Source organism: Sciurus vulgaris, assembly GCF_902686455.1.
Source record: "Sciurus vulgaris genome assembly, chromosome: 8".
In the NCBI taxonomy this organism is placed as follows: Eukaryota; Metazoa; Chordata; class Mammalia; order Rodentia; family Sciuridae; genus Sciurus; species Sciurus vulgaris.
In genome coordinates this window covers 2,602,798-2,623,369 of record NC_136468.1, presented here as the reverse complement: position 1 = coordinate 2,623,369, position 20,572 = coordinate 2,602,798, and the positions used below count along the sequence as shown (strand labels likewise).

Below are 20,572 nucleotides of genomic sequence, written 5' to 3'. Positions count from 1 at the left end.
CCACTGTCCAGTGAGCAACCTCCATGCTGGCTCTACAAGGGCAGGTTTGGTTGGGTTTCAGGTTTGTTGGAAAGGGTCTTGCTGTGAGCCCTGGCTGCAGGCCCCCTGTGCCTGGGGGCCTATTGGGTGGACACTGAACCATGTGCTGCCTTGTTGGTTTCAGCAGGGAGGAGAAAGCGATGGATTTTTTCACCCAGAGGGCCAGCCCCAGCGGCTTCCTCAGCCTCCAGAAGTGAGACAGCAGCCTACCCGCAAGGTGACACTGACCAAGGGGGTCCCTCAGCAGCCCCAGCACCCGCCCATGGGACCCCACCTGCACCCTGCTGTTCCTCCAGGGATCAAAAGCATCCAAGGCATCCATCCGGCCAAGAAGGTATGCCTGCTCCACTCCCTGGCTGGAGTGGGAGGGCCCTGCTCCCTTCACATTAGATGTCCCACTGGTTAAAGAAAGTCCACAGTGGGTGGTTTCTCTGATGTGCAGTGTCTGACACCCAGTAGGACTCAGATCATTAGCAAATGGACCATCACCTCCTTAGCCTTGGCTTAGAAAAAACAGCACCTTTCACTGGAGCCTTTGCCTCACCTGATGTATTGATGGCACAGCTCCAGTAAATTGCCTGCAACCAAGAACTTGGCTGTCACCCACTCCTCTGAAGAATGTGCTGAGAGCATCTGTGCTGTGCACTACAGAAAGAGTTGGGCATGTGTGCATCTGCACACGGCATCAGCTCCACATGAGTGTGCTCTTCTTCCCCACCCACTCAACCACCAGGCATCCCAAATGTAGAACCAGGGTCATGTTTTTAGGTCATACGATCACCACTCAGTTCATAGGGTCAGAGTGACCCGAGGAAGTGACGGAGCTACGGGGCACTCTTCTGTCTGAGCTTAGTCTTTCTGTCCTATAGGAAGCCTGGGTGCCCAACAGAGCCCTTTGGGAGGCCACTTTGTCACAGCACATGTATGGTATTGACAGTGCACCCTCCTCAGCTTCTGGGAGATGCAGCCCTCTAGCTTCTGAGTGTGGCTGACTGCAGAGTGCCTCCTGGAGCAGCCGCCAGCACCACCTGTCCCCAGGAGTGTGTAGGACACCTGCTTTGGGTCTCTTCTAGAAGGCCAGGGTCTGCTAGGGCACAGTGTTCAAATTTTTTTTTTTTTTTTTTTGGTATGTGCTATCTTATGTCTCCTTTATGAGATAGGAGCCAACTTAGAAGACAGATGCACAAATTAAGTGATAAGCTATGTAATCTTTAAAGGTCATCCAGTCCACATTTCCTTTCAGATGCTGCCCTGCCTGTGTGATGAGAAAGACATGCCCTACCCGCTACGCTCCACTCTCTCCCGCCTTTCCTCTCCTCTAATGAGGACGGTGGTGCTTCTTGCCTCTTGCCTTGGGCATTGTGTGGTTGGTGGCAGCCCATGCCTGGTGTTAGGTCAGACACCTCGGCACGTCAGTGGACTCACAGTCTGCTGGTTCTCAACCAGTGTCATATGCAGCTTTGGGTGTGTTTCCCCTTGTGGTTTGGAGCTGTCCCCTGCACCTCTCCAAAGCTCATTTCACAGGAGTGCCTGCCACTTTCTCCATACGGCTGGGGCACCTGCTTGGCTTCCATATGGGATACGTTCGTGTCCTTGGGTACAGTTCTCATCTCCACCTGCCTTTCTCTCTTTTCCTATGCTGACTAAGAGGCCATTTTTGACCTTCTGTACCCAAGCTCTAGGCAGAATTGGGATGGGACTTTTGGAAAGCCTAGCACCGTTCATTCTGTTCTACTTCTGCACCCACAACTGTCCTGAGCTGGAAGTCAGGCACAGTCTCTAAGATTTCCTAATGAGGAGAAAATGCTGAAAATGTCAGCCATCTCCTCTCTTTAAAGGCTCCTCAAGCCGTGGTTCTGGGTCCTGGGTGACTTTTAAAAGTGGCGCTTCCTGGGCCTTGCCTTCAGCCAGTAGGTCATTGTGGGGGCCAGGCTCCCAGTCCCGTGTGAGGGTGTGTGTTTAAAAGCTCTGCAAGTGATTGCAGAACTCGCCTTCTGCGTCTGGGGGATGGCACATGTGTAGATCTTGGCCAGGTCGGGTCCCTGGTACTGCATCTTATGACTGGTGGATCCAACACAGTCACAGCAGGCCCCACTGAAGCGGTACAGGTGTAGGCTCTGGGGCAGTTGGGTAGTTGGTAGCTGCTCGGTTCTGAACTGCAGTGCTACACCTTGGAACAGTGCAGGAGTGCTCACAGACGTGCTATGTGGACAGTGCACAGAGAACCCTAGAGAGTCCTGCAGCACACAGTGTACTTTGGTGTTTCTAAGTTACTTGCTCCTTCTACATCTTGGTAGCTATGAAAATAGCACACACTTGCATGTCAGAATGTTTCCTTTGTTGTTGCCAGGCAATCATGCATGGACGAGGCCGAGGCGTGGCAGGTCCCCTGGGCCGGGGACGCCTGATGCCAAATAAGCAGAACCTGCGGGTGGTGGAATGCAAGCCGCAACCCTGTGTGGTGTCCGTGGAGGGGCTGTCCTCGTCTACCACTGATGTCCAGCTGAAGAGCCTGTTGATGTCGGTGGGGCCCATTCAGGTGGGTCGCCTACGGGTGGCATTGGCGCCAGAGCCTGTCATCTCCTAGGCAAATCCTGTCTCGATGCATGACCACGCCCATTGTACAGGTCGCATCATGTAAGATCGTACTTGAGAAGAAAGGTGAATACTGACTTCAGACTTGAAATGTTCAGATTCTTAGCTATAGATTTTAAGAAATAAAATTGCAGCTGGAAACAAACTCTCCTTGGAAATCCTTGAGTTGTGCTGAAGTCCACACATGTACACACCCTGCATGGTTTTTGTTATTTGTAGTAATTGTTCAGAGTGGTAGCCTTCTTAATTTCCTAAAACCGTCTCACACATTGACAGCTGTGGAGCTCAGTTTAACAAGCATGACAGTATTTTAGGCTGTATTTTCATCTCTTAATTTTAAAACTGGCTTCTTCTAATGCTTAAAAAATCTCTGCTGAACTGGCTACGAATGAAAAGCATGAACATGAAATGAACAGAATTCCATGTCTGTTGTAAACCAGGTTTTCCAAGGAAACCCCTATTTTCTGTAGTGTCTGGACCCTGCAGGTGCTGAGTGAAAAGAGCACCTGGCCTTCAGTCCTGTTCCTGGCCTCTGCTGCTGGTAGGGCCAGTCGCTGCCTTCTGCGCACATCCTGGACCCCACGCAGAGCTCTTACAAACGAGTATTGGAAGTGTTGGGACAGTTAGTAAATGTTAGGTTTCCGTGTAGCGCGAAGTGTTTTCTTTGATCTTATGCAGTCTCTTGCTTCCTGCGTGAATTTGGAAACACTCTCAAACTAGGGCTAGTACAGGTAATTAATTTATGATGTTTCAGATCTCCATCTGCTGTCGAGAGTTCTAAACACCAGGAATAGATAAAAGCCTTCCCAAACTGGGCCTGTTACATAGGCAGTTACAGCACCCCTCATGGTGGGCTTCCGAGAGAGAGCTGAGCTCTGTGTCTGTTTGCAGTTAGTACTGAGAAGCCACCCTTGCATTCCACTTCTAGAACAGGTTTCCTCGTGGTGCAGTCCAGAATACCTTTGTCAGGCGTCAGGGACATAGAGCTGGGTGATTTCTACACAGTTGATCATCATATGAGTTTAGATGCATTAAAGAACAGGTTTTGTTTTTGGGTTTTTTTGTTTGTTTTGTTTTTGGGGGCTTTTTTTTCCCCAGTTTTGGGGATGAACCTAAGGGTACTTTACCCCTAAGCCACCCCTAAGCTATAATTTTTAATTTAATTTTTAATTTTTTATTTTGAGACAGGTTCTTGCTAAGTTGCAATCCTCCTGCCTCAGACTCCTGAGTTGCTGGGATTACAGGGGTGTGCCACTACACCTGGCTAAGAAGTGGTTATTCTTATATCTCCAGGTGCCAAGACCCAAGTCTGAACAACAGGTGCAGTTTGCTGCTTATGGCATTGAGTGAGGTTCATAAGCTCCTCTGGGAAAAATGAGCAGGGAGCCATGAACCCACGTAACCTGTGTCTTACCTGTCTTACTTGAGAATTATAGCTCTTGAGTGATCTTTGTTATTCCACTTGCCTCTTTTTTTTTTTTTAACCAGTTCTAGAAAGAATTAGAAGTCATGGTATCAAAGTTTAACAGGTGCCCCATAGAATCCCAGCAAAACGTGCTGTGGTTGACTGGTGGCTTGCTCTAATTAGAGAGGAAGATCTGAAAACAAGGTGAAAGTTGCCTAGGCTCCCACACTTGTTATGACTTCCATCTAATGTGTGCCACCCTGTGAATCCCTGAGGACCCCTAGGTCAAGCGCTGGGGCAGGACCTTTCCTCTCACCCTGAAAGCCGAGTGCTCAGCCCCTCTCCATCTTAGGCCAGGAGGGTGGTTTTGAGAGGGCGTTTATAGATCGTTAAGTGGGACTCTTAGAAAATGCTGTTTCTTAATTTACAAAGAAACTGATCAAACAGACTTTTGCCAGCCCTTGATGATACTGAGAACAGGTGTGAGAGGCCTCACCACCTTGGTGATTTTAGGTGCGCTCTCTGAAGGTGGTGGCTGACGCTTCCACAGGCCTTCCTGGTTTGAGAAGGAAATGCATCTTCCTCTGGTGTGTTTTCAAAGATGTTTTTCTAATCCCAAAAGTTCTGGAATGAAATGTCTGTCTCTGCTTTGAGATGTGGCACCACCTGGTGTTCACTCATGTAATGACAAGCAGTGGTGTTGCCCAGTAGGGACCTTCCCTCTTCCTTTGGGCTGTTGGTCATAATGAATTCTGTGGCTGCACCTTAACTGTGCTTTATAAACCCGGGGGCCTGAGATTTCCTCCTCATGGCAATGACGTGGAGCCACTGCTGCTTTTAGACTAGCATTTTACTCCCTCGTGCTATTCTCAAGAGCCTTTCTAGAGCAAGGAAGGATAGCAGGAGTCTTAACATGACATAACAGCCAAAAGATAGGAGTGGGGTCAGGACCAGTATGTCTCAGCCTTCCAGCTGCAGGAAGGGGCGGTCAGCTTGAGAACCATGTGGTAGTCTTGAGAAACTAAGGAGGGAGGGGCAGGTTTCTGTCAGAGCCAGCTTCACCTGTTCATTAACCCTTAGGACCAGGAGGGGAGCTCATTGTAACTAATGATGTCCCTTTGCTAAAGCATATTTGTTTCCCTGTTTGTTGGGTTTTGCCTAAAATTGTGCTAGGAAGAAAAGTAAGTTTCTTATCATATGATAAATGAAACTCCATGGTGTGAAGACAAAAAGTAGCTTCCTCTCTAAAGCAGGAAGTTTGCATTCACTTGGTGTGTGAGGCTCAGTGGAGTCAGCAGGATGCAGCACTGCAGTGAGCCGCTGTGTGGTGACGGCTGTTGTGTTCGCCCACGTCAGCTCACCTTTCTTCAGCAGTCTGTCGGCTCACGCGGGGCCGCTGCATCAGCCCCTCAGAATCCTGTCGGTGAGAGCAGAAGCAGTGTGGGCTTTGTAGTGAGGCTTGGGTCTAGATCCCATCCTTGCCACCTCCTCCTGTGCAGCTTCTGCTTCGTCCTCGAGGGCCAGGTCTGCTCAGTCTACAACCGAGATAGCTCCCGGGCTCTCACTTCTTGGGGGTGCCATGGGAGTGGAGGAGGGCCAGCATGCAGCTGGCCCTCACAGAGCACCTGCTCCTCAAGTGTTTCCCCTGCCTGTGACCCAGCCTCCCATGTGGGAACCTCAGCCAGGGCTGTCTGCCGCTGTAGGCCATGGGGGCTCCTCACTCAGCAAGTTTCCTTCCCAGTGTGGTTGCTGCTCTTGAGATTGGTGAGGGCCCTCATGAGTCACCTGACAAGAAGGTGTGAGGAGGAAGGGCCTCTGTCCGTGGGTACCTGCACAGGTCCAGTAACTGAAAGACCGAACACCAGACGTTGAGGGTGGAAGCACTGCAGGCCTGTGCAAGCCCTGCTTTGGAGTGGATCGTCTGGATAGATTGCTGGAGAGTGAGCAGGACCCGTCCCCCTGTGTACGTGACTCAGTGTCCATCAGGCTCCAGTTCTGTATTGCAGCTCACGACGTGCAGGTGTTTGTGTTTCACAGTACTTTATGATGTTTACTGTTTGTTCCTTTCTTCCAGAGTTTACAGATGCTTCCCCAGCAGCGGAAAGCCATAGCGAAGTTCAAGGAGCCAGCCCATGCGCTAGCATTTCAGCAGAAGTTCCACAGGTAGCCTGCATGTTCTGCAGTTGCCTGGCCTGCGGGGAGGGGCGGCCTTTGCCTATGGTGTGGAGTGTGTGCTGCTTGTGGTGACAGTGTTGCCAGAAACCAAACTGAGGACAGACTGCACATCCTCTCCTGGGACTGCATGTCCTTCTGTCTTGTGGAGGGTGCCCTTGTTCATCTTAGGTCTTTTCTGTAAACTGTGTTTTTCAAAAGAGGTTCTGTTCATCGGGAGCCACTGTTCTTCTTTCCCCTTGGTGAGTTGATTCTGAAGTTCAGGCTGGGTGCTGACTACCTCTTTGCGTTTCTACAGGCACATGATAGATCTGTCCCACATCAACGTGGCCCTGGTCGTGGAGTGACTGCTCCTGGAGAGCTGCCCTCAACGCTGCACACACTGGAGTCTCTTCAGGGAGGCTGCCGGCCAGCGCAGGATCCCAGGGCCGAGGGCTCTCCGGTGTGCAGTCTGCTAACTGTTGTCCGGAGCACCAGCCAGCCCCAGGGTGACTCCCGAAGAGCTGAACTGAGGGGACATGGCGAGTGGAGTTTGGTGTTAGATAGCTTCAGATTCTGTTGTCCACAAGAACTCCGGTTCTCGTTTTCTTTTGTTTCCAAGTGCTTTCGATGCATGTAGACCTGGTTCTTTGTGATCCTGCTGTGTGATCACGCAGTGACTTAGATTCAGGAAAGAACCTCACCGCACGTCACAGACCCTAAGTTTCCTTCACAGCGAAGAACACTTGATAATGGTTGCACCTATCTTCAGTGCAGGCCAGGCAAGACGCTCTCAGCCACGCCTTCTGGCGGCACCTCCGGCCTCAGCCCCGGTGAGAGTAGGTTAAAATGTGGGTGCCTGTTGATTGGCACGTGCACATCATGGGGAGCAGGGCGTGAGTGGGTGGTTGGGAGTAGTGCTAATGAGAGTGACAATTCTGCTTCTTGTAAATATCTCGAAAGTGCAGCTGCATGTTCCTGGTTCCCAGGTGAGCTTCCACCTGTTCACACTTCCCCAGACGAGGTGCAGTGTTGGCCAGGTACCAGGTGCCCCATGGCCCAGAGTGGGGCAGGCCCTGCGACCTGCAGACTGCCCTCTGGCCCAGCTTCTGCCTGTGAGGTTGAGGCCCTGTTGCGGGGTGGTCAGGCCCACACGGTACTCCTCCTTTTGAATGCAGCCCCAGGTGGCACACCATCTCCCTGGCTAGGTGTCGTGTACTATCACTGCTTTGATTGCTTTTTGTTTTGTAGATCTTTTGAGCAGGGGTATCAAAGTCCTTCAGGGACCCGAGAGTCTCCCCTGCTTGCTGTTCTCCATGGTGTGTGGTGCGAGGGATGGCCATCTCACAGGCTGTGCCACTTGAGATAAAGGGTGTCTGTTGTCTCCTAGTTTTCTGATGATTCCTCAGGTGAGACTTGCTCTCCAAAGCAGCCTCTAGCAGAGTCCCTGCTGGGCACACTGAGAAGTGCCTTATTGTGCTTCTGCCCGTGAATGTCGCTATTGGGTATGCAGTCCGGATTGTTTGCACAGGTGACACCAGTGCACACTCAGACTTTCACCTCTGTTTTATACCTGTGATTTCATGTCACATTTATTAGTGGAGCTGAGGGAAATAGAAGCCTATTATCACTTACTGCCTCTGCTTAACCCAGCGAGGACCAGCCTGAGCCTTGAAGCTCTTTGGAGTTGCCTTGTAGGAGCTAAGGGGAAGGGGCACCAGATTTGTAGCAGCTGTTTCACACAGCTGAAGTTTTACATGACGTTTTCAAATTAAGTTTCCAGTGTTAAGACTGGAGAATGTTACCTCAGCCCCTGTGAGTCTTCCCATAGCATTAATTCTAAGGTGACATCTTGTGCCTAGGAGGAACACTGGGAAGTGTGGGTGGTTGTTTGGGTTCTAGGGAAGTGCAGCAGGCGGGTCATCCTACAGAACCCTGCGGCTGTGATGCCAACTCTGTCCAGAAGCCTTATGGCTTGGCAGGTGGACTGTCACCAGCCCCACCATGCCCACAGCAGGGTCTACACACGAGTTCCTTTGAGTGCCATCAGCTGGTCAGCACACTGTCACTGCCATTTAATGTTCAGTTAGACACAGGGAGTTCACATACATAGGAATGCAGTTTATCTGGCCCAGTCCACAGAGAACTGTGTTGGAGTGATGAGTTTGGTAGTCTGTAAGCTCCAGTGAAGAGAGATCCAGAGCACTTAGGACCTGCTGGGGCCTGGGAAGCCTTATTTCATCATCAAGGACTTATGATCCAATACCATGAGTTTAATAGATTTTTGTCACTTTCTCAAACAGTCTGAGTTCTCTGCTTTTAAAGCCCCATCTTCGTATTCTGCAGGGCAGGCATGGGAACACTGAAGTTAGGGTTGAGAGAACAAGCCCTCTTTGGGCACCACCGCTGCAGACAGGCCTCAGGGCCACCCCACGGTCTGCTTGTGGCTTTGTCTGAGTGTGACGCGCGTACCTGGGAGCATGTGCGTGTCCATAACTGTCTGCACACGAGAGCAGGCTTTCTCTTCCCACAGTGTCCTGAGAGACCGTCCGTCAGTCGGGCCTGCACACAGCCCCATTAGAACAGCCAGGCACAGGCCAGCCTCTCCACACACAGCGTCGAGAGCTCACTCTCAGTACCGGGCAGGCCAGTGCTGAAGGCTCAGTTTCCTTGAAGGAACCCACAGAAGAGGAAAGAAGCAGAATTAGAGAGTCGTGTCGTTCCATTTTCGGTGCACTCTGGCAGCAAAGTCAAACCGTGCGCCTGAACCCTCGTGGAAGATCTGCTGCAACCATTATCTTTGTTCTTTCTTTATCATGCATTTAAAATGAGATGCAAAAGCATTAGCATACTGTGTAAATATGGACCTTTTAAAATTAAAACGTTGTTGGAAGTGCTTTCCGCTCAGCAACATCTTAGCTATTTGTTAGTTCTTTTGTGTTGTCTTATCAGAGTTTAATGGAGACACTTCATTTTGTGATGTGTTTGTGTGTACATTCGATTTTTATAAAGATGGTAGTAAGTCAATACATCTACCCTCACCTGTGTATTATTTGTTCACAAGCTCAAGGAGCTGGAGGGCAGTGAATACCAGTCCATCCTGCGAGGTGAGCCAGTCGGGTGGAGTGGAGCCCAGCCGCTTCTCTCCTTGCGCGTTGTTCATTTTGTGTTGTAATGTAAGTTCACTTAGCTGCTTCCTGATCTTACCCTTGCATTGCCCTTGGCCTGGCCACATTTGTTAAATCCCTAAAATACTGGTATTCTTGAGGATGAATCTCGTCTTTCCAAAAGTCATTTTGAGGAGTCCCTGTCCTGGACAGGCAGCTTCCTGTGCAGGTCTGCGCCACACCCAGTGGAAGAGTGGATGGGTGGGGTGGGAGCACCTGCTTTAACTTGGGTGGGTCCCAATGTGATGTGCAAAGGTCCTGCACCAGCAGTTGAAGCTTGCTTTGTAGCACTCCTGTGTGGTGAGCCTAAATTCTGCACCTCAGGGCCTTTTTTCTGAACAGCATTCTGCCTAATGCTGCAGACAGAAGGCTTTGCTGCTTTAGGAGTCGGGCAGAGGAGTTAGGAGGGTCAGGGAGGAAGGAAGGGACACAGTGGGTGGCAGATGGACTCTGTGGAGGGGAGGAGCCGCCCTTGGTGTGGACTCCAGGGCCCCATGGGCGGCAGGCCTACCCGGCCATGGCTGGCTCTTCTTCAGGACGGGAGTCACAGACTAGGCCTAGGCCTTCTCCACGGATGGGTGTAAGAAGCTGTCACTTTTTTTTTTTTCTTTTGCCTTTTGTTTTGTGTGTCTTTGTTTTGCTTCTGTTTCCTTGTGGTGTGTCAGGAAGGTAAGCTCCGTGTGCTCACAGACCATCGGGCTGATGTCGGGTGAGGGTAGGGCTTAGTCCAGGGAGGCCGAGTGTTGTTCTGGATTGTCCTTGGTTCTTGGCAGCCTTCCTTTGTCCCCTCATTGGAGACAATGCCCTGTGGTCGAGAAGCACACCACAGCGCTGCCTCTGCAGGCCCAGCTGGGCAGCTCTGGCCTTGCTGCTTTGGTATGGCCCTTCTGGGGGGTCAGCTTTTATTTCTCTCCCTCCTGCTTGTAGGCCCAGTGCTGGCTTCACATGCTTACTTCTAGGCCCATTTGACCCCTTCAGTAAGCTGCAGCCTAACTCCCTGCTTTTATTCGGATTTGGGAGGGAGACGGGTGGGAGAGAATACAAAAGCTCCGTTAGCCCTTTAAGAAATTGTGTGTGAGGTATTGCACAGGGAGTTAGCCAGGGGAGGGGTGCAGGACAGAAAGGGACCAAGACCCCTTCTCGGGGAAGGAAGGAAGCCATGAGAAGCTTCGCTCAGCTATGGGAAAGCTTTAGATACTTTACTGTAGTTAACGAGCATATTGATTGATGTTTTCATCTATTTTAAAATTTGTGAATGAAGTGTTACTTTGACATTCTTAATATGAACTCTCCAAAGGCAATTAGCCTTGATTTAATATTAAATCCTAAGGATTTTATGTAAGGTTTTTTTGCAACCTGTTTAATTTTTTATCATTTAAAATACCTAATTTCTTAGGTACATGAGCCACGGTTTTGAGTACTAGAACCAGAACAAACCCATGATTCATATTGGATCCCAGGTATAGCTCCTCCTGGTGGTGTGCGACCTGGAGGGGTGGTCAGTTTGCACACTGCGACCTGCCTCTCCCAGAGATTGCTCTGCACAGCTCTCCCCAGCGTGCTCTGCATGGAGCTTTACGGGCCAGACGGGCGGTAGAACAGGCACCGGAAGTGAGAAATCTGCAGCGCCCATCCCTTCCCTCCCCTTCTAGCCAGCCAGAACATAGGAGGTCTTTGTGTGGGTGTTTTGCTTCTTGTCATTTGACTAATTTTAAAAGGTTTGTAGAAAAATGCAGTCCTTTAGAAAGACGCTCCGTCCCCCAGAGTGGACGCGCAGGTGGGCTCTGGTTGATGCGTTCTGTGTGTGACAGTTTGGTGTGCTCCAGAAAACAGACCTCGACCTTTCCTACATGATCCTGTCCTAAACTACCTTTCGTTTTAAGGGCACACATGGTGGAAGCTGGTTTTTAAAGGACCGTTTAAAGATTCTGCATTCTGCAGTGTTTCCTTGGAATATATAACATTCTCAGATAACGCGCACACAGCACATGCTGTCGCCGTGCGGTAGAGAGCGGGTAACCCCTTGTTTCTGTAACGCAGCTTTGCTTTTCACAGGCATGGGATCCAGAGCGCTTTTCCTCGTGAGGATTCTAATGCAGGCTTTAATCCCACTGTTTTTACTTTCAGGTGCGGCGGCAGCAGAGCACAGTCTGATTTCTTCCCTCTCTTGAGCTGGCCTCTGCCTGGTGGCCATGTCTGCTCTGCACTGTCTCTGACGGGCCTCCTACCCGGGCCCAGGCTCCCCTCCTCACTCGTCTGCCTCTTTCCTGACTGAGCCCATCCCCATCTCACGCCAGTCACTCCCTTCCCATCTGAGATCTGTCACTACTTCTGCCTCCCCGGCTCCTGGTGGCCACATGTCCTCCCTCCACCGCCCTCCTCCACCTCCGCTGGCTTCCACATTTGTGCCCAGGCCAGGTACATGCTCCTCTCTCCAGTGCACACATTCAGGACTCCGCTCTGGCAGGAGGGGACTGCTTCAAATGTGACTTTCTCTGAACCTTTGCTTTGACAGGCCTCTTCTTGTGATCTGTTCCTCCAGGTCTTTGATTGGAGAGAATAACGTTTGATTCTGTTGTTTTGCAGTTTGGCTCTGTAGGCGTGTGGCGACCGCAGGAGCAGCACCGCAGCGTGCACTGACCGTGTCACTAACCACCCCTTTGTCTCGCCCTCTACCTTGCAGGCCCCGGGCATGGGTCAGTGTTAGTGGTAGCGCGCCTCACGTTCACGTGGAAGCCATGGGCCATGTGGCCGTTGTTACTGCCCCTGTGACTGTGGCCCTCCTGACATAATGTGTGCGCCCCCTGCTGTGCAGGTGCAGCTCGCAGGTGGAGTGTGGAGCTGTGTGTGTTGGGAGCGCAGTGACGTTGCGACGCCAGGAGATGGCTGGCGTGCTTGCCCGGGTTCGATGCATTCCATGTCCTAACGCACTCCACCCACTTCTATGCAAGGGGACGTGGCCGTTTTACCCCATGTTCATTTTGCATTAACCACTGTGGGAACTTTTTCAGGAAATGTGTGAAGAATAGTAGTGACTTAGGTGAAAAGAAAATGTATTGTTGTATCATTTGTGTGATTTCATACTGAAAGATGTGTTTGAACTGTGTTGTAATTTGAAAGCCTTGTCAATAAAATCTTGCACTTTCCACTCTGGTTGTGTAGCCTCTGTTTTGTCTCGGGTTGTGCCCGGGTGCACTGCTGACTCCCCCATGAGAGGACCAGGTGGTGCGTGGTGTCTTGTCCCAGGGCCGCTCCAACCTCCCAGCCGCCCCTGCCCCAGTGAGCCGGCCCGAGAGAGCTCCAGGTCGCCCCTCGTCTTGTCTGCACTGTTCCACTGCCTGACTCCCAGGGGACTGGCCAGCATCAAGTGTGCTGTATTTTGTTGGGGAGGTAGTTAGAGCTGCTTTACAATTTTCAGAGCATTCACAAATAATTTTTACAATCTTTCAAAAGAAATTATGTTCTAACACTGTAACGAAGAAGACTGAAAATAGAGGCACCCAGTCACCCGTGGTGCCCTGTGCTGTCCGCCGTTCCAAGTCACCATTCCTAGTTACCCGAGGCGCCCTGTGCTGTCCGCCGTTCCTGCTTGTGTTGCCCGTAGGTCTTATTTGAACAGTTGTAGTCACAGTACCCACTTGCCACTTAATGTAACTTAAGTCTTTTACATGTTGCTGTAAATTGCTCATAACTTATGACCTATTTTTTAAATAAAGTGTTTTTAAAGTAAAACAGCTGTTTCCAGGAGACATTGCTCGGGGCAGCACTGGAGGAGCGGTTGAGCCCTGCGCCCTGCGCCCTGGGCCCTGCAGGCCAGGCTCACCTAGGCCCTAGCTGGTTTCTGCCCTGGGTTTCAGGTGGCACCTTGCCTGGCTTGTCTTGAAAGGGCCATGCTCTACTGCATTGTGCTCTTTCCCCGTCCCTTGAGGGCACGCCCCAGTGACCTCAGGACCTCCCACTAAGCCCTACCTCTTAGAGGTCTCATACCTTCCAATAATGCCATCTGGGGCCATATCTTTAACACATGGGCCTTAGGAGACTTTCCAAATCCAAACCAGAGCGTTCTGCCCCCCCTCCAAAGGCTCATGTCCGTCCCCCAGTGTTCCTGAAGTCCAGATGGCCCAGCATTATCCCAAAGTCTCCTCAGACTCGAGGCAAACTTGGCTGTGAATCCCTGTAAAATCAAAAAATATATTTCCACGAGTGGTGGGATAGGGAGAAGGTGGACATTCCTCTTCTGAAAGGAGGGGGTAAAAGAGGAGAGATCGGACCACAGCAGACTGAAAGCGAGCGTGGCGAACACTAAGCCCAGATCTCCACGTGTGGCCTCTGCACTCTGGCTGCACTGCTGGCTGGGCCGGGGGGGCTCCGGCTGACTCCCAACGGGAGCCCACGTTTCCTCCTCTCTGGGGCCTCCATTGCAGCTCCATCCTCGCAGCTGTGCGCTTTGTCCTGACCGGCTGCTTACAAGGACTCAGCCAGCAGGCACACTGCCGGGCCTCCCAGGCCTGCCTCTGAAAGCCAGGTGAACGCCTCCTGACCTCACAGTCCTGCGTGCCGCCTTCCGCAGATCCCAGGCATGGACTGCACGCATGCGGGTTCTCTGCTATGGGGGACTGGGTGGCCGTTAGTCTTGTTGCTGGAGCCCTAGGCCAGGGGCCCGACTGGGGAGTCCCAGCATGCCAGCTACAGCGCTCTCCAAAAGGAAACCAAATGACAAGTCAGCGTAGCCATCCAGGGAAGATAAGGAACCCGTGTCCTCAGCCCTCTTCTGGGACGCTGCCGTGAGCCAGCATTTTAAACAGGATGCGGGGAGCGCAAGTGGTCCAGCAGACTCGGACCGTGGCGGTTATCTGAGAAGTCGGGTGGGGCCTTTTCAGTGTAAGAAGGTCACTGCCGCCTGGGCGAGGGGTCTGGGCTCCTGTTACAAGGCATTTGTTGTTCCTAGAATCCAAGGTGGACTACCCAAGAAAGAGGCCAAGATAGAAGGGCAAGATGGCATACGTTCCTCTAAGATCAGGTGGCGACTGGAGACTTGTGGTGCCGCCCTGGTGGTCTGGGAACAGGACATTGCAAAAGCTGAGAGTGGACAGTCTGTAGTGTGTGATGTCCCTGCAAACCCTGAGAATACCTTACTTGTATCTTGGTGCCTTCCACCTCAAATGGGAGGATGACAGCTTTGCCCAAGGCCGAAGGTCCTGGTCTGCGATGTGACGGCAGAGGCGCAGTGTCCATCCTGCCTTTGGTCATCTATTGGACGTCTGCGGGCCCAAGGGAAGAGTCGGGCTTCTGTCACCAGAACGGCTCCTGGAGAGGGGGACCCACCTCAGCTCAAGACAAGTGCAATCTTTGGCTTAGTGACACAAAAGGATTTTAGCACATACCAGTCAGAGTTTTATTTAGGAGAGTGACTACACATTCAAGAGGGGGATGCAGGCCATCTCGAGAGACGTGTCTTCTGGGTAGACCCTTTTCATTTCCTCGGCCTGGGGTGGTCAGCTTTTGTAGCGGGACAGTGGTGCGTGGTTTCCAGGAACAACAAATGCCTTGTAACAGGAGCGCAGACCCCTCGCCCGGGCGGCAGTGACCTTCTTACACTGACGAGGCCCCACCCGACTTCCTCAGATAACTGCCACAGTCCGAGTCTGCTGGACACTTACGCTCCCTGCATCCTCTGTTTAAAAGTAGGGGTGGAGTCCGGCCCAGGCAGTTGTGTGCAGTTTCTCTCCCGGTTTCCCTGTACTTGGTGGCCTCACGTTACCTTTTGTGGGCAAGGACAGAGGCCAAGGATGTAACCCGGGTTGTTCGTGAGTGCTTATTTTGCATTTTGAAAGTTCACGGGTGTTCCTACATTCCAGTTCATGAATACTTCTCTTTTGAGACTTGGTATATCTTCTTTATATCCCCAAATTTCTGTCTCACTTTTAGCAAAAATGGGCTCTAACCCGTTGTTACAGTCCAGTTGCCAGTGAAGTCTTCATTTCCCTATTAGCACGACTTTCACGGTGGATCACATTCCTGTCAGCATTCTGGTTTTCCAAGACGCCACCAAATTTGTTCTTAAACTTCACTTGTAGCATTCTAGGCTTTGTCTAGTCTGTTCCTCCAGACTTCCAAATGCCTTGCAATTCTCAGGCTCCACATTGTGAGACTACTTCTTCGGACCAATTTTCTTGTGTTAGTCAGCTTTCTGGTACCACAAGTACCTGAGAAAATCGACTTATGCAGAGAGAAGGTTTCTTTTGACTCACAGCTTTGGAGGTCTAGTCCATAACTGAATATGCCTGATTGATTTGATCTGTGGTGAAGCAGCACATCATGGGGCGAGTGTGTACTGGTGTGAAACTGCTCCTCTCCTGGCCAGGAAGCAAAAAAGTGAGTAGGGGATTGTGGTTCCACAGTTCCCCTTGAGGGCACACCCCAGTGACCTAGGGCCCCCTACTAGGCCTTTTAAGTCAGCTTTTGCATGCTGTGACCAAAATCAGTGACGGGAACAACATAGAGGAGGAAACATTCGAGTTTCCTGGCTTCAGGTCTCAGTCCATAGACTGCCAGTTCCATTGTTCTGGGTCCATCATGGGAGAAGGACCCCAAGGAGGACAAGTGCTAAGTTAATGATAGGCTGGAGATGCGGAGAGAAAAAGGGGCATGGGCAATGCACTCTTGCAGATTACTGCCCCAGTGACCCACCTCCTCCAGACATGCCCCGCTACTCGTACTGACCAGTCAGTCCATCAAGTTCAAGTAGAACCAGCCTGGGATGGACTGGTGGTTGCAGCTCTGAACATTCCTGCATCAACACAGCTTTGGGGACACCTCATAACCAAGCCATAGCAAGGCCCCCCCTCTAGGCTCCACCCCCTCCCAGTAATGCTGCCCTGGGCATCAACATTTTAATACCTGGACTGTTGGGGTACCCTTAGGATACAAAAGAAAGCAAAATACATAGACACGAACAAGTTCAAATGTGACCAAAGTCTGCATTATGTACTGAGCTTATTCTGCCACATAATGGAGTGTAAACCCTTAATCACGAGGTTAAATATTCTCCACTATCATCTTACACCACTGAATAGTAAATAATCCGTCATATAGACCCACCATCATTCAACTCTTTAGTGAAGGACATGTAGGCTGCTACCCAAATTGCCCTTTTATAATACACTGTAGAAAGTGAGCTAGTAGCTATGTCATATGAAAATTCCTGATCGTTTCCTTGGTACAAGTAGAAAACTGTTAGTGGATCTAAACAATTCCACAGCTTTGCTAACATACTGACAAATTGTGAAAAAAAAAAAAAAAAGGATAAATTGATTTCCACTCCCATTTAATTCCCAGGATGCAAGAATATTAATTTCTTAATTCCATGCTGACACTAAATATTTTCACGTTAAAAAAATATTTTTCCCACCATTCATCTAACAGTGCTGTGAGCAAGCTCGGCCATTGACAGACAAACATCTTTGTGTCTTTCCACAGTGACAGAATTTACTGAACAACAAATTCACAAGCTATGTTACTTTCATTGACCACAATTTACCAAGTATTCATGGGTCATCTAATAGTCATAAGCTAGGCAATTCACAGATCCTTTTATCATAATTTCTAATATCTATAACACTCAAATCACACAACACACTTTAATATGTGTGTGTGTGTGTGTGTGTGTGTGTGTGTGTGTATAAAATCTCCTTTCTGAAATTTATATTTGGTTTCCAAGTGGAGACCACATCAAGCAGGGAGATGGAGCTGAGCTGAAGCCCTGGGACAGAAAGCTGGAGATTTGTCACCTGTCAGTCTTGTGGATGTGAAGCATTTACAAGATGGTCTGATAATATGCTCTAGGTGTGTTGCTGCAGCCAGTTGCGGGGACTTCTCCTTGGTGGGTCTCAGGTGAAGGAGTTGCTTCATTGGAGGTCTGTTGTCTTTGATAAACTCGTGGGCCTGGCTGTTCTGATGCCTCCATATGCTTCTGATTTAATGCGGTAAGTTCACAGGTAGATATTTTAAATTAATTTATCAGTTTGTACCTTAGGATTGGACTGGGCAGATGGAGGTAGTTTACTTGCACAAACAAGATATAGAGTCATTCTGCCTTGGCACTAGGACTCAAAATGGAGATACTTAAGGCAACAACTAATTTATAAAATAGAGTCACTCAGGGCAGGCGCAGCCTGAGAGCTGCTGTTCTACACCATGGAGTCACTAGGGCAGGCACAGCCTGACAGCTGCTATTCTACACCGTGGAGTCACTCAGGGCAGGCACAGCCTGAGAGCTGCTGTTCTATACCGTGGAGTCACTCAGGGCAGGCACAGCCTGAGAGCTGCTGTTCTACACACCATGGAGTCACTCAGGGCAGGCACAGCCTGAGAGCTGCTGTCCTGCACACCATGGAGTCACTCAGGGCGGGCGCAGCCTGCTTCAGGGAGAGCTGCAGGGCTGGTTCTGAACGCAGGGCCTGGCAGGTAGGACTTGAAAAGCTGGAGAAGAGGCAGGTACTACAGTGTGGGAAAGATTAAGCAGAGGTTGGACTTGCAGTGGGTAAAGGCAGAGTCTAGGGGAGGGTGGGTGTCAGGGCCTGGATCTGTCTTCCCCAGGTAGAAACAAAACCACAGAAACTGAGCGACAAAGCAGGACGCTTCCTTCCTGTCTCCTTCCCTTGGCTATGCAACCAAAAATGCCCTTTGCTTTCTTCACTTTCTTGACATTTGGTTTCCTCGTCTGTGAGGTGAGGAGACCCTGGCCAGCCCTGGGGGTGGGGAAAGGAGAAGCCCACGTCAGTCACCTGGCTTTGAATGAGATGCTAGGAAGCTGGAAGGAAGCCTTCCTGAGTGTGTGAGGTTTCCATGTGGCTGTGTGACCGGGACACTCAGTAGCAGTTCTTGGTAGTTGACTGTTGACCAACTGACCAGGACCAAGCCACAGGTGTGTTGTGGCTCCACACCTGTGTCCCCACCCCTCCCCAAAGCAAGAAGGAAATCATCTGCTGACCCCGCTCCTTTGCTCCTGAAGGTGTTCCAGGATCTCCCTGGCCACTGCTCCCGCCGCTCTTTCCCTCCTCACCCAACACAGCCAGTCTTCCCAGGGCAGCCCGCCGGCTTGGAGGATTCCACGTCCAGCATGGACTTCTGCACCTCAGGCCTTCTCCCTGCCTAGCCTGACTCTCATGTGCACACTCGAACACGCACACACGACACACAGGCAGACCAGGCCTTCATACCCAGGCACATTTACAGGCACCCACACACGCAGAGGTGGCAAGCAGTAGATGCACGCATGTGCACATGCATGAACTCTCACACACAGCCATCCCTTCGTCCCTTCACACTCTTGACCAGGAGGCCAGGTGGCCACAGTGAGTCTTCCTCTCTCTGTGGTGCGGGGAGGAAGTGGCTGGGGTCTGGCCCCTCCTGGGGGGGGTCTCCCTGGGGTGGAGGTCACAGGCCATGGCAGGCTCAGGGGAGCCACCTGGGGCAGCCTGGAATGGGGCTGCATGATCTCGGGCTGCTTGGGGAGACTGGCCAGCCAATGTGCAGCATGGTGGGGGGCTGGCGCCAGGTGAGCCTGCTCACCTGATGTGGAAGGTCCACCTGGAAGAGGCCACTGGGGCTACTCAGGACAGCAGAAGCTCCACCTCTCTGTCTGGCATACTTGCAGACAGGACTCATCTGCCTGACCTAGAAAGGGTCTCTTCCAACTGAACACCCTGTCTGAGGCCTGACTCCAGAGTGCTGCCTATAAATAGCTCAGCACAGCTCGGGGAGGGAGCTGCATCTGCTCAGGTGTGCAGAGACAGCTCAGGCACCTGCCAGGGCCTGCGGTCCCAGAGCCACTACCCACGCTCCCCGAGGGCGGGATCCTTTGAAACTACAGGAAAGGAAGAGTTGAGATGGGCCCAGCCTATAAGAAACGGGCATCCTATTGTCCAGACCCAAGGATGTAGCCAAGAACCCCCATCCACTGTCAGGGGCTCCAAAGGAGGGCACCTGGGCATCTCAGCCTGGGGTGGGAAGGCGTGGGGTCTCAGAAGAGGGGCTGGGGTGTGGGTAGGCCCCGGAGCCACAGTGTGTGACTCACCTTTCAAATTAAAGAGTGTTCACTGGTGTTTGGACATGGTGCTGTCACCCACTCTGTAGACTGCCACAGAGTGTGACCACCAGGAACCCAAAGACCCATGAGACTCACTTCAGGGCCACTTCCGCCCTGTTGCAGAGGCCTGCCTGGAGAAGAGCCGGAAGGCTCTACGAGGCTTGCCTGTGTTTGGAAGTCCCCCGTGGGTTGGCATGTGGCTTGATCCCGGCTCAGCCTCGCCAGGTCGCACATCCCTGCGTCTTCCCTGGGAGTGCTTCATGTGCTTTCGGGTCCCCAACGATGTGAGCACTGCCTGATGGCTTAAGAACTTCCTTTTTCCGGGGGTAAGTCCCCCTCTGGTCACTGGCAGCCCCGGGGCGCCCCTGCCAGCCCTCTTCCCCACCCTCCTGTACCCGGGTTGTTCTCAGCCAGCACAAACCCATCTTCCCTCAGCTCCCGCCCTTTCTTCCTCCTCCAGCCTCAGCCTCACTTCTCTCAGGGCCTTCCTGTTGGAGAAAGGAAGAGTCTACTGCCTGAAAGGCAGGAAGGAGCAGGGCTGTGCCCTGGTGAGGGCAGGTGCAGGGTAGGCCCTGGGGAAGAGCTGCAGGGCGGCCCCGCTGCCTTCTGCCCAGAGGGAACTCCAGGGAAGCACCTTTGCCTCCCCTCATTCCTTGTAGACATGCCCTGAATATGGAGCAGGGACAAACCTGTTCTCGCAGTCTGCTGGCAGGTCCTGAAACCAGTCTGTCACCTGAGTGGAAAGTGTCAGAGTCAATGGCAGCTGCTGGGCCACTTTGACTTTGGGGACGCTTCAGCTTCCTGTCCTGGTGGCTGGATGGAAGGTGCTTCTCACAGTGGCTCCTGTTGCGGCTGAACTGCATCAGTCAGCAAACCCCAGCAGAACACGTCCCTGGCCACTCGGTAAGCATTGGCTGCTAGGTTGTTTTGCCAGAGTGTCTCCACCAAGAAGGAGGAGAAGCTGGAAGGGAAGCTGGCCCTCATACCAACCCATGGCGGGAGCTCCCACCGTGGTCACTCATCTCTCCCGCACTCAGGGCTGCCCAGTGCAGGAGGGAGCCTTCACCCTCTGTCCTGCCTGCCTCTGCAAGAGCAGCAGGGGCTCCACGCTGGAGGTGGGGAGCT

At 51.7% G+C, this 20,572-nt stretch overlaps 1 protein-coding gene across 1 annotated transcript in view; it reads left to right on the top strand.

Annotated features, from left to right (window-relative positions):
* Positions 1–6,691, top strand: part of RBM33 (RNA binding motif protein 33) — a 99,901-nt gene extending 93,210 nt beyond the window's left edge. The window contains 4 exon segments of the mRNA XM_079151615.1: positions 167–373; positions 2,390–2,578; positions 6,114–6,202; positions 6,510–6,691. Coding sequence (XP_079007741.1) covers positions 167–373; positions 2,390–2,578; positions 6,114–6,202; positions 6,510–6,558 — 534 coding nt within the window. The 3' untranslated portion in view covers positions 6,559–6,691.
* Positions 6,692–20,572: the final 13,881 nt, after the last annotated feature.